This window comes from Gnatocerus cornutus, chromosome 2, assembly GCF_029298725.1.
Source record: "Gnatocerus cornutus isolate USDA-ARS CGAHR chromosome 2, icGnaCorn1.1, whole genome shotgun sequence".
NCBI classification, from domain to species: Eukaryota; Metazoa; Arthropoda; class Insecta; order Coleoptera; family Tenebrionidae; genus Gnatocerus; species Gnatocerus cornutus.
In genome coordinates, this window is record NC_142234.1 from 7600522 (window position 1) to 7614408 (window position 13887).

Genomic DNA, 13887 nt, shown 5'->3' on the forward strand with positions numbered 1-13887 from the left:
ACAAAGATTTTAACAAAATTCGCACTGAATCTGGTAGTCAACAATTCACGAAGGAAAATTCGACTCAACTCCTCGAAAAAAGACCCTTTTGCCCTTTTTAAAACTTTGGTTGGGGGTCGTACCCCACGCTAACTTCTTGGCCAATCCTAACTACTGTAAAACGACGCGCCCACGCTATTGGCCAAGCATTTCCCCCGAACGGAGTACTCCTCATTAACTCTGGGCTCGCCTAATTGGCTTCCCCGACTCCTAATTTACCCTGATTGCGGAATCCTAATTAGCGATCATACCCTGATTACAATACATTAATTAACTTATTAATATCTTCCTCGAGTTGCCACGCCGGCTCACGAACTATCTGCATGGTCTTAAGTACATGAACTCGATTCTCCCTACTTATCTAATTAATTAATTTGAGCGGCACCATGCTCACCTGAAACTCAACCTGCTAGTTTGACTCCCTGGCAAATCTACAGAAATTGTGGCGAATGTATCATGCAAGAAAATGTCCAGCGGATTCGGAGAATCCTTGCTTATTGTCTGATTAATTGTCTATGGACTTGGACTTCGTGTTTCATTAAAAGGTTTGTTTCTATAAAGTACTACTGAACTCTAGGTCTGCAGAAAATCAGGAATTAAAGTGGCTACTTTGATACGGTTAAAATGGCATGCACGTTGCTAATTGTTAGCAACAATTGGCGGATTTTAGGGTAAGGCACCCTGTAACTTTAGAAGTACCCTACGAAGATAGATGGAGCTACTGGGACTGGTACTGAAGCCCTTTTTGCAAAAACTGTCATAAAACCTCAGGGAAATTGATTAACGGATCAAATTGTTCAGCTGGTGGTGACTAATTGAATAGAGAAAGTACTAATGAAGAATCGGGAGTCAAATTTCGCGTACAACTTAATTATCTTAATCTAACTTAATCTAGCTTCGACTGGGGTGGCGTTTTCGCAAATCCGCGGTTTGCGACACGCTGACGACTTTCGGTGTTCCGTTGGTACCCGCAGTTGATCATTTCGTGAATTGAAAGCGTTTACGTGACGATTAATTCTGTTTCTCCGAATTACATAACTGTGACGACCAGCGACGCGGTCCCCACATCTGGAACCCATTGGCCGCGCTCCGGGTGAGCCCTCAAGCCCGTTCCGCTTGTCACAGTATCGATGACTTAATCGAGAAAAATCTACTCACTTGACAGCTTCCTCAATAAACTAGTCAAGTTTATCGCTAACAGACCAACTAACGGAGTCCCGATTTGAAAAGAAATGTCCACCCCGTCGAAGTAATGTCTTCCGGTAATTTTAGGGAAAGTCGAACCATCACATCGCGCCCCCTTTTGTTGTCCGGGTCGTCGAAGTCGATCCCCGGGGAACAAAATTTCTTAGTGATGGCAGGTTGTTGCTCAACTTGAACCTGGTGTCGTCGGAGCCCGATGATACACTTTCAAGTTGGCTACGTTGTAGACCCCTTTCGTCTCTTTTGTCTTCGCATCCATCAGTCGGCAGGTATTTGGATGTGGTTTGGCAATCACCACATATGGACCCGAGTACAAAGGTAGAAATTTGGCGTACACCTTGTCTTCGACTGAGGAAACCGGTTTTTCGCGAAGTAGAACCCAGTCATCGACCTCTAACTGGATTATTTCGCCCTTCTGTTGTCGTTGTCGTTGTTGTGCTTGCTTCTCCTGGTGAGCTCGCACGGCGTCGTGGATCTCCTCGATATCTGGACGTCGTGTTGGCGGCAGGAACTTCTGTATGATTGCGTCAAATGGTGTCGGTGGTTTTTCGCCGTACAACACCTCATGTGCCGAAAAGCCGGTACTTGTGTGGCACACGTTGTTTAAGCACTGTTCAATGTTCTTTAGGTGGGACACCCAACTCGAGTGCTTCTTTTGGCAGTATGCCCTGAAAATTCGACCTAATTCACGCATCACTCTTTCACTTGGGTTCGATGCGGGATGTCGGATGGATGTGTGTCGTACTTGAATGTTTGCACTATTTAACCTGGTTTGCCAATGTCCTGACGTAAACTGGGTTCCCCTATCACTCAAAACACACCGTACTTCCACATATGTGGCGTAGTCTTCAACAAGTTGTTTCGCGGCTGCTCTAGCTGTGGCTCGTCGCAGAGCGTACAGTCTCAAAAACTTGGAGAAACAGTCTATCACCACAAACACGTATGTTGCTCCCCCACGTCCTGCAGGTAGTGGCCCGTAGAAGTCGACACATACGAGGTCACCGGGTCGCTGCGCCAGGATGGGGTGAAATGGTCCTTGTGCTTTCCGATTGGGATGTTTCGTCTTTTGGCACAGGTCGCATGTCCTCAGAACCCTTTTCACGGTTGCCAACATCTTCGGGAAATGGTACTCGCGTCTTAGGGCGGCGTGGACCTTGGCTGGCCCAAAATGCCCTAGCAACCGGTGATGGTACCATACGAGTTCCTCGATGTGTTGTCGTGGAACCGTTAAGCGTGATATTTTAGTTTTTGGACACCTGTGGACCAAACAATTAGAATGGATTTGATAAATTTGCCTTACGCGCTGGTGGGTGTCCTCTACACCATCTCCTTCCAGGATGTCGAAAATTTTCGCTAATTCCGGATCTTCACGTTGTTTCTGCGCGAGGGTTCGATGTAGTTCCACGAGGTTTGGCGTGTCCTCCACCTCGAAGAAGGCGATCAAAGGTTGCTCTCGTGGATACTCGTTTTCTCCGTTGCCGTCAAAAGGAAATCTAGACAGCACATCGGCCACGACGTTGTCTTTTCCTTTCACTACTTCAACTTCATAGTCGTACTGATCGAGGATGAGTGTCCACCTCGTCAGTCGTTCGTTCATCAGACGGCATCTCTTCAGAAACTTTAGCGCTCTGTGGTCGGTCCTCACCACGATCTTTCTTCCCTGAAGGTAAGTTCGGAACTTCGTGAGCCCGAACACAACTCCCAAAAGTTCTTTCTCCGTGGTGGTGTAATTTAGTTCGGCGCCACGTAGTGAACGACTCGCAAACGCGATTGCCCCACGTTGTCCTTCTGGAAGCAGCTGGTATAACTCTGCTCCAAGACCAAACCCTGAACTGTCAGTCTGAACGTAAAGTGTTAGCTCAGGTCGCGGCTGTGCTAACACGACGGTTTCTAAAAACATGTCTTTTACTCTCGTGAAGGCCTCTTCTTCTCGTCGCCCCCATTTCCAAGGCGCCCTTTTCTTCAACAGATGTAGTAAACCACCCGTTACTTCACTGTATCCCGGACAAAACTTTCGATAGTAATTGCATAACCCCAGAAATGCACGTAGATGTTTCACCTTCTGTGGGGTCGGAAATTGTCTAATTGCCACCAATTTCTCCGGATCTGGTTTTATCCCATCGATGGACAAGATGTGACCCAGAAACTTGACTTCTGATCTCACAAACGATGACTTTTCTAAGTTCACCGTCATTTTCGCCTCTTCTAGTTTTGTTAGCACTTGATCTATGTGCTCCAAGTGTTCCTCTAGGTCACGTGACGCTACCAGAAGGTCGTCCACGTAGTTCGTAGTAAACTCGCGCACTTCTGGCCCCAAAACTAGGTCCATGGCACGACTGAAAGATCCGACAGCAGTTTTGAGTCCAAATGGTAGCACTTGGTACATGTAGCTTCGGCCGTTGTACAGAAAGGCGGTGTATTGCTGACTCTCTGGCGATAGCGGAATCTGCCAGTAGGATGCCCTCAAATCGATCGTGGACATGTGCTTAACCCCTTCAAATCTGTGGAGGAGTTCTTCGGTCGCTGGCGGTGCTTCGGTGTCCGCTACCATTTTTGAATTGATGATGCGAGCATCTAGGCAAATCCGGACGGTCCCGTCTTTCTTGGGCACGACCGCCACCGGACTGGCGTACGGCGATGGTCCCCGTCTAATCACGCCTAGGTCGACCATTTCCTTCATCGTTTTATCCACTTCCGGCCTTAATGCGAACGGGACCGGATACGGTCTCTTGATGAAGGGCGTATGCTCGTGCATTAAAATCGTGTGTGTGTACTTGTCTGTTAACCCTGGGACTTTACTAAATACACGGCGGTGCTTCATTAAGATCTCCAGGAGTCTTGACGCTTCGCGGTCTCCCAAACCAATTGTGTCCACCTTTTGTCGCAACTCCTCTAGAGTGTTAAGTGGACTTGTGGCCTCCTTCGTCACTGTGGCGATGGAGACGTCGTTGTCAGGTACCGTTTTCTTCGCGGGTTCGCGAACTCGTGCACTTTTCACAAATGGCGTTGTCACAATTTTTCCTCCGATCGCGACTTTCAACTGACACTGTTGGAAATCAATTTGCGCACTGTTGTTTCTTAACCAATCCGCACCAAGAATTATCGGTTTGATTAGGTTGCGCACAATTAACATCACTACCTCAAAAGGTTCCAATCCGAGTTTTCCTTTCAGGAGCGCTTGTAACACAATTCGCGAACTTCTTTGTCCAACAGCTCCTCGAAGCTGTATTGCGGTTACTGGCAGGGTTGGAATTTGTTTCCCTGCCGAAATCGTAGCCCAAGTTTCTTCAGCAACGCAGCTCACTTCGCTCCCCGAATCGATTAATGCTGTGAACGGTTGTGACTCGATTTCGATTTCGATTTCCGGCAGGACTCGAAATTTGGCTGGCTCAGCTTGTTCTTCCTCGTGTAGGGCGTCCTCCTCGTAGAGCGACAGGACTGGGATTGCCTCATCATCTCCATGTCTCCCGTAACTGAGGGTTAACACCGCTCGAGACGGATGTTCGGGTGTCAATCTTCGTCGTTTACCCTTTGCCCCTTCGGTTACGTGTTCCGGCTCGACTTCCTGGTGTCTTTGCCGTGGCGACGGGCCAGCCCTGGTGTCGTGTCTCTTCAGGCCCTGTTCTGAGACACGCCCCCGTTTCCCGAATTCCTTGGGACTTCAGCGTTGTTGTTCGTTGAACCTGTGCCTTGGTTTCCAGCGTTTCCTGCCTGTTGGTTGCGGTTTTGTTGGTAGCGCCCTTCGTTTCGAGCGTTACCCTGTCGGTTGTTACGAGCTTGTTGGGGTCGCGCTTCGTTCTGTCCTTGGTTTTGGCGGTCGCCGAAACGCGGTTGTCGCTGCTGGTTTCCTCGTGGGTTGTTTTGGCGGTTATTCGCCCTTTGTTGATTCCCCCTTTGATTCGGGCGGTTACCGAATCTGGGTTGGTTGCCTCTTGGATTTCGGCGGTCATCAGGCCGTCGTTCGTTTCGAGGTAGCTCTCCACTCTCCTCTACACTGTCTTGCCGTTGTTCCTGCTGGATCGCGGTGTCTTGCTGCATCAAGAACGCTGCAGCCGCCTCGATCCGGTTCTGGTTGTTGTTAGCCCACACTCTCTTTACTTCCAGCGGAAAATGCTGCATGATCCCTCCTACCAAAGTTTCCTCGGACAGTGGGATAGTCAGCTGTTTGGCTTTGTGGACGAACTGTGCAAAGTGGGCCATCATAGTTCCCTTGGACGGATCGTACCTTGCTGACCAAATTTTCTGGAGCAGTTCTTGTTGTTTTGCTGGGGACCAGTAGAAGTCCAGAAAATCCCGCTTAAAGTCGGCATACGTGGACCACTTCCCCTGAAAAAGGCTGCCCCAGTGAAAAGCATCCCTTCTCAACAGACTCACCGCGGTTTCCAAGGTGCCTGAGTCGTCCAGACTCAGCCCCTTGCTCTGGGCCTCCACTCTCCTGAGGAACTCCACAGGATTTCTCCCCTTTTGCCCGTCGAAGACTGGTTTTTCGGGTGTCGTGGCGGACGCCGCCATCGCAGTCTTGAGAATCCGTGCCACTTCCAACAGATCGCCTCTGCATTCGGTCTGCAAGCTGGTGAGCGGTCTCGTTTCAGAAGGGTTGGGAGTCGGCGTGGACTCTGGAACGTCCACCTGGTGGACCAACGCGACGGTCTCGACGGTCGCCCCCACTTCCGGGGTTTCTTCAACTGGAGTTGGTTGCTCGCCCCCAGTCTCGGTAATGAACCTCACTGTGTTATGCACCAGTTCTTCGATTTCCTGGCGCCAAAGGACTTGTTCCTTTTTCTGGTTTTCCGCCCATGTTTTGAACCATTTCGGGATTCCACCCGTCTTCTTTTCGGAATTGTCTGGTGGTGGTGGTTTCTCGTTGTTGGGTTTTCGTCCTCGCTTCTTCGGAGCTTCCGACACCACCTGGATGACTTCTTCCCTCAGCGGCGGTACGGCCTTGGACGTCGGCGCGCTGCCGACGGTTTGCCTCGGTGTTTTCTCTTTCAATTTTCTCGGTGCCATCTTCCTTCTACAAAGCGTGGTCTCCTACGCTATCCTGGTCACGGCACCAAATGTAACAGTCGCCGGACCGTCTGGCCTGGGTGGTTTGGTCACGCCGGTAATTTCAGGAGGGTCCGCAAAATACTTACACAAGCGCCTCCACCAAAATTACCTTACCCTGTTAGACACACGCGGAAGAATTCTCAAATTAACCTTTATTCGTCTTAGCCTTGACCCTTTTGGTCCTACAAATAATTTGTGTCTACCACGATCGTCCTGTACTCGTTTTCCTGATCGAAATTCAAAGAACGGACCCAATTGCTACGTTGTGTTTTTAAATCAAAAAAAGAAATTCATCTTCGATGGAAATTCGTTGTGTTCTCCGGAAGACAACTCGGGGTCTTCCGGGTAACCAGATTACAGCAAGGCCGCTGTTGCAGAAGGAAATGAAAGATTTGGGCACACTTCACTTAAGTTTATTTACAAATAAAACAAAAAAAAAACCACGAACTTAAATAAATTCGGGCAGATCGCTTATCCACAGGGCTGTGCTTCCCCTAGGAGTCTCCTTACGTTACGAGCGTGGGATTTCCTGTACGCGAAGGCTTCATCCTAACTCATTTTATCCGCGCAGGCTTCACCCTAACTGACTCGTGCGATGTTCGCGAAGGCTTCACCCTAATTAATTTATGTCTCCCGAAGGCTTCTCCCTAACTACTTATTTTTGTTTCGGTCTCGCGTCGGACTTTAAGTTTTCTGGATTATCACAGGTAGTGGGTAATTGAACATGTTCGGTCTCTTCCCGTCGGCTTAAAGGTTTGAATTTCAAACAGAAAGATATGTACCCCCAAATGGAGGAAAGAAAGTTGAGTTTATTAGCTGACCCAAATTGTGGGAAAGAACGGAAACTACCCTCAGGGTTCAGCGGTGATTTAGATAATGAAATAAAATACTTTAAATCTGAGTACAGTCGCGGAACAGTAGCGTCGTCAAAATTAGACACTAAACAAAAGATATTTTTACGAATTAGTTGCAGATATTAGAAAGTTCTACAATAGAGCAAGCTGAAAGGGTTGCATTTTGGTGGTTTTCCAGGACGCTTAGCGCTAAGGTTGGGATTTCGGCGAACGGCTTTGGGTTCGCTTGGCAAAGCGACACGGGTGACGGCGGCACATGGTGCGGCGGTCGGTGACGGCGACGAACGCGGTCAAGAGTTAAGCGGGCGGTCAGCGGATACGCAAGGCGGCAATCAAAGGCTCGGACCTATACGATCACAATCTGAACAGGCCCTGAAGGTGCCGTTGTTGTGATTTAGGTTTATGATTTTTGGATAACGGATACCAAATGCATTACCACCTTCATGGGTCAAATTACTTATGGCTTATTTGGGTGTGAGGCAACAGTGTTGCCTTGATGAGGCCAAAATTTGGCGATTCCAAACGTGAGATCGTCAGCATCATGTGCTTTAGCCGATCAAACGATACGTGATACTACGTGATGGCGGGAATGCTCCACGGCATCTAACTCCCGGACACGGTAAATTAAAGTTAAAGATGCTGAAGTGATTATGTGATCCTCTATTGTAGTTGATTCAAAAAAAAAAAACTGTCTATGCAGCCATAGTGATGAATAAAATTGAACCACGTTAGCACTGGAGTTGCTAACGTCCGGTGACGGTAAAGTTTGGTTCTACAGATTAAACAAGAAATTTTCTAATGGTGTTCTACCTCAGGAGCAAATTTAGCCAGAGAAAGGTAACATTTACAATCCGATAGATTATCGGGCGACTGTACGGAAGGTTAAAAAAAAAACAATTGAGTTTAAATAGGGAAGCTTCGACCATTACACGTCAAATACACCGCTGCCCCGGAATCCAAGTGCCTTGGTGTTCTTTTCTCAATCGCGTTGCCTCGAACATTAGGATGCCGAAATTTGGTGTCCTTTCAATTTTGAAATACCGCGATGACGATTGGCGCAACGGTTTATGCGTACACGAAGAACAACAGAACAAAAAAAAAATGCTCGACTTACAAATCTCCTCCAAGGATGGCACTTCACGATTTTTTTTTTTTTTAAAGTTGTAATTAACGATGATAAAAAAACAAAGATTTTAACAAAATTCGCACTGAATCTGGTAGTCAACAATTCACGAAGGAAAATTCGACTCAACTCCTCGAAAAAAGACCCTTTTGCCCTTTTTAAAACTTTGGTTGGGGGTCGTACCCCACGCTAACTTCTTGGCCAATCCTAACTACTGTAAAACGACGCGCCCACGCTATTGGCCAAGCATTTCCCCCGAACGGAGTACTCCTCATTAACTCTGGGCTCGCCTAATTGGCTTCCCCGACTCCTAATTTACCCTGATTGCGGAATCCTAATTAGCGATCATACCCTGATTACAATACATTAATTAACTTATTAATATCTTCCTCGAGTTGCCACGCCGGCTCACGAACTATCTGCATGGTCTTAAGTACATGAACTCGATTCTCCCTACTTATCTAATTAATTAATTTGAGCGGCACCATGCTCACCTGAAACTCAACCTGCTAGTTTGACTCCCTGGCAAATCTACAGAAATTGTGGCGAATGTATCATGCAAGAAAATGTCCAGCGGATTCGGAGAATCCTTGCTTATTGTCTGATTAATTGTCTATGGACTTGGACTTCGTGTTTCATTAAAAGGTTTGTTTCTATAAAGTACTACTGAACTCTAGGTCTGCAGAAAATCAGGAATTAAAGTGGCTACTTTGATACGGTTAAAATGGCATGCACGTTGCTAATTGTTAGCAACAATTGGCGGATTTTAGGGTAAGGCACCCTGTAACTTTAGAAGTACCCTACGAAGATAGATGGAGCTACTGGGACTGGTACTGAAGCCCTTTTTGCAAAAACTGTCATAAAACCTCAGGGAAATTGATTAACGGATCAAATTGTTCAGCTGGTGGTGACTAATTGAATAGAGAAAGTACTAATGAAGAATCGGGAGTCAAATTTCGCGTACAACTTAATTATCTTAATCTAACTTAATCTAGCTTCGACTGGGGTGGCGTTTTCGCAAATCCGCGGTTTGCGACACGCTGACGACTTTCGGTGTTCCGTTGGTACCCGCAGTTGATCATTTCGTGAATTGAAAGCGTTTACGTGACGATTAATTCTGTTTCTCCGAATTACATAACTGTGACGACCAGCGACGCGGTCCCCACATCTGGAACCCATTGGCCGCGCTCCGGGTGAGCCCTCAAGCCCGTTCCGCTTGTCACAGTATCGATGACTTAATCGAGAAAAATCTACTCACTTGACAGCTTCCTCAATAAACTAGTCAAGTTTATCGCTAACAGACCAACTAACGGAGTCCCGATTTGAAAAGAAATGTCCACCCCGTCGAAGTAATGTCTTCCGGTAATTTTAGGGAAAGTCGAACCATCACAGTATTTTTATTTAAGCGGGAATTAATCTGAAAAATGGAAAAAGCGGAAACCATACTCAATAGAACGCTCAAATTTTATTTCATAATTTGAACTCAGCAGAATTTTTATTTACCGAAAATCAAAATGCAATGTATGAAACCAGCATTGAACCCATAGTTTGACTGAAAACAAAACATTTTATGAACTAAAAAGACCTATAGGTAACTTTTCATTTTTGCGCCCTCAGCTATTTAAAAGCGTAAAGCTTCAAACCGTTTTGTCGGTTGTAGTTCATTCCCATATGCTTCCAATAAAACTTTTTTTTTTCCGTTGATACCAAATAGAATTGGGAACTTCATTGCACAGCCAGCGAGGAATGTATTGATAAATCATAGAATCGCGCAATCCATTATTAAAACTGCGAGTGGTCCATGTGGTGGACCGTGACGGGCAAGGGAAAATAGAATCCCTATATGGAAGGTTTATTATATTTTGCTTTTATGGCCCAACTGGCATTCTCGTCGTTCACTTCGTGCAATCGACATCCCTTATTGCACGACCATCTATAGCTTGACCGTATCAATGAATTGACAGGTTATAGGATACACATCCGGGGGTGAACACGTATTCTATTGTACTAAGAATAACGTGAAGAAGTTTGATGATGGTGCATTGCAGGAAATGCGGATTTCACCTGCTGAATGAATTACTCACGGAAAATGCCATTTGAAGGCGAAAAAACACACTAATTTGTGATTTTTCATTGCCACTGCTATCTTTAAATTCTATGTGATGCTCTGGCAAACAAACACACAGTGCAATTTTTTGTTTCACCTGATGACCAATCAAAAACTCAAACGCTCTAACTCAAAATAAGACTACAAATTAAGTGTGTCCCTTTCATTTTCTCAGGTGGGATTTTATCATACAACGCCCCTGAAGGTTCCGACCCTTCGCAGGGACTATATGACAGCTCCTACGATGGTAATCGCACAAAGGGCGAACTTCAAGGAGGTTTAGGGCGCCTAGTAGACGGCGAGTTCGGAGCTGATAACTTCAGACTTGACATTGGTTACGGAAAAGGTAATATTTTACAGGCACACTTTCTGTAAAATTTCTAATCTCGTAATTATAGGTAACGGGTGGATTTCTTGGAAAAATGATAGCTTTCCGAACGGCTACGTTGAACTAACATTCGAATTTGACCAAATACGTAACTTTAGCGATGTACTTCTGTTTACTAACAATTTTTTCACGAGGAACGTTCAGGTTAGTGTCTAATTAATAAAAGTGTAATGAAACGCAATTTCTTCTAAATTTAAATTTTTATATTCATTCATATTCATATTGATTCTATTCAAGATAATGTTAATGATGTAAAATTATGTTAAGGTTTCAATGTGTGCTACACATTTAAAATAAATATCAGCATTAAATAATGTTAAAAATCCAGTCAATAGAACACACTGCGCTCCATTAACATTTTTCCAATAGGTTGGTTACACCAAAAAGCTTTTTCCGCTTTTTAACATTAATTTATATAATTTTAATGCATGGTACACATAAACATATTTTATAATGGCAAAGATTCAAGGGCAGGTATAACTGTTTTAATCTGAATTTCCAATCGTAAATTTCAAAAAATAAAAATATTAAAAGTTGCTGATCTAGAATTATTGTAATTGACTGCCTCAAACTATTAATCACAGAATTAATCTTATGGTGTTAATTAGGCGATTACAATAATGCGTTGCTTTTGGATCCAGTTCAAAAGCTTTATGATATATTTAGATGCTAATTACAATCAGTTCATCGGGATTTGCTTCATCTATACAATTATTACAATAGATTGATAACTTAATAGTCTAATGCACTACCGAAGAGCTTTGAATAAAGCTGTTAATGCAAATATCTCATATTGCACAGGTTCATATTTACGAACTGATTTATGATCAAATTACCCTGTTTCTCGTTTTGCTCGTTGCAGTCGGCACATTTGACTAATAAGGATTTTCTGTTCTTTTTTGACCAAAACTTTTATTAAGTAATCCCAAATATTTACTCGGGACCAAATATGGTGTATGAAATAAAAAAAACAAACATCCGCCTCTATACATGATTATTTATGACCTCTCATTTCAAACCTATCATTATGCACCGATAATGTTTATAACAGCCCCGGTCAGTAAAAGAGATAAAAATGTGTCTGAAACGAATGTGAAAAATGAAATATTTGTGATTCGATAAATGTTACATTCCCAATCGTTTTTTATTATTTATAAATCCAAAAATATCTAATTTATTTAAACATAATGGAATTGGATGTAAATAAGCACCCGCAATCTTAATATTGATAAGTAGATATTAATTTATTAACCATTATTTTAGTGCTAACATACATACACACATAATATACCGTCTAAAAATATTCTAATATACCTATTAAATATTATAATAAAGAGTTTACGTGTAAAATTAAAGATATGGGAATACTGGTTCTCCAAATTATTTAAAACAAAAGGTTAAATATAAAGATTTTAAATTCGTTTACAGTTTTTTAACACCTTCTATGGTTGACATAAACAGAAAAAAAGAAAAAAAAGAATTTAAATTTATAGGCAGTTACTGCAATTTAATTGCTCGACAAAAAGCACCACTTTCTGCCGTATAACAAAATCTATTATTTTATTTCAAATGAAACACCTTTATTTTTTATCATAAATCGATGTAAAATTAATATTTTTTTTTCCCGAAATTCCAAATTTTCATCGATTGTAACTTTTGAAGAAGCTGTCGTATAAACACATCGTGGACCATCAGGATAATAACATGATACATAAATTAACATATGAAATAAAAAATATACAGCAGGCCCAACAATACTTTAAGCTATAAAAAAATATTTCTGCTTTGTATTGGGGTGCAGGTATGCAAAGAGAACATTGAAACAAAAATTCCCATTGTGCATCGAATGAAAAGAACAAGCAGAGCAAGAAAAATTTTTCTTCCCGACAAACTGCTTGCCACTTATACCGCTAAACTTTGGCAAATTTCTTTGTCAAAGGTAATCTATTGAAAATGTCACCTTTGATATATCCGCTACCTCGTAAAGAAAAGTAATTGGTTTGATTGTCTTGTCATTTTTCCTTTAGGTTTTCTCGAAAGCGAAAGTGATGTTCAGTATTGGAGGACGCTTCTACAATGGCCCAACCCTGTCCTATTCATACATGCCGGATCGAGTGCTGGAAAATGCTCGGAACGTCTCCATTAATCTTCATCAAAGACTCGCTCGTTTCATCAAACTGCGTCTGTTTTTCGCGGACCGCTGGATGATGCTCAGTGAAGTAGCCTTTGATTCTGGTAACTTTCACTTCTGAATTTTTTTACATAGTTGGGTAGCTTTTACGGTTACGAAATCATCAAAGCCGCAAATAAATATTGCTCACAAAAAATATTTACTCAATTAATAAAAAGTTTAGTACTTAATTGGACCGTAATATGAACTGTGACGTATTCTAAAACTTTTTAATTTATTATTCTTTCTCTCGAGTTCCATGAGAAATGCGGTCGATTGCATTTCTAGAAGGTTGGTTGCATAAACTCACCTCGAGCTTTATAACTTTAATTAACATACCTAAGATATTATAAATGTCCCAGGTAATCGTAACAATCGCAGAAATCAATTTGATTTTTTAAAACATTATCCAATATATTTTCCGTTCAAACAGAATTGCATAAAATTGACATATTAAGACAAATACGTAGAGCTTTATCATAGTTGCCCAACTATATTGATACGTACATACCTACTGACAGAAACCAATAAAACTTTATTAAACTTATTTGAAAAGTGTAGATTTAATTGTTTATATTGAAACTTGGAAACTATGCGCTCGATTTAAACAAACAGAAATTTGCGCTAAAACTAAACTTTGTTATCAGCAAATTTGCACATCTAAAGTAAATTTTACAAAAAAATATGACATGCTAGTTACAAAACAGTTTAACAACAAATTCGCAAAGTTTAGAAACTGTCATTAACACTGCTCAATCAACCATGTCTTGTTGTCTTAATTTTCGTCTAGCCACACGAAATCTATCCAATATTGTGTGATGGACAATTTAAAGTTTTTAATTAGAAACTGTGGCAGTCTTGTCGAATATTTAATAAAGTGTCATTATAGCTTCAAGAAGAGTACAGACGCGTTACATTTGATAATAAAATAAGTGGTAACTTTTATTGGAACAT

The 13887-nt window shown here is 42.8% G+C and overlaps 1 protein-coding gene across 2 annotated transcripts in view; it reads left to right on the plus strand.

The window, feature by feature from the left end:
* The window catches only part of LOC148178479 (discoidin domain-containing receptor 2-like), a 59425-nt gene that overhangs the window by 40794 nt on the left and 4744 nt on the right, over positions 1 to 13887 (plus strand). For both annotated transcript variants that reach the window (XM_088030556.1, XM_088030555.1), the window contains exons 6-8: positions 10551 to 10721; positions 10774 to 10907; positions 12791 to 12998. In XM_088030556.1, coding sequence (XP_087886682.1) covers positions 10551 to 10721; positions 10774 to 10907; positions 12791 to 12998 — 513 coding nt within the window. The remainder of the gene's footprint in view (positions 1 to 10550; positions 10722 to 10773; positions 10908 to 12790; positions 12999 to 13887) is intronic.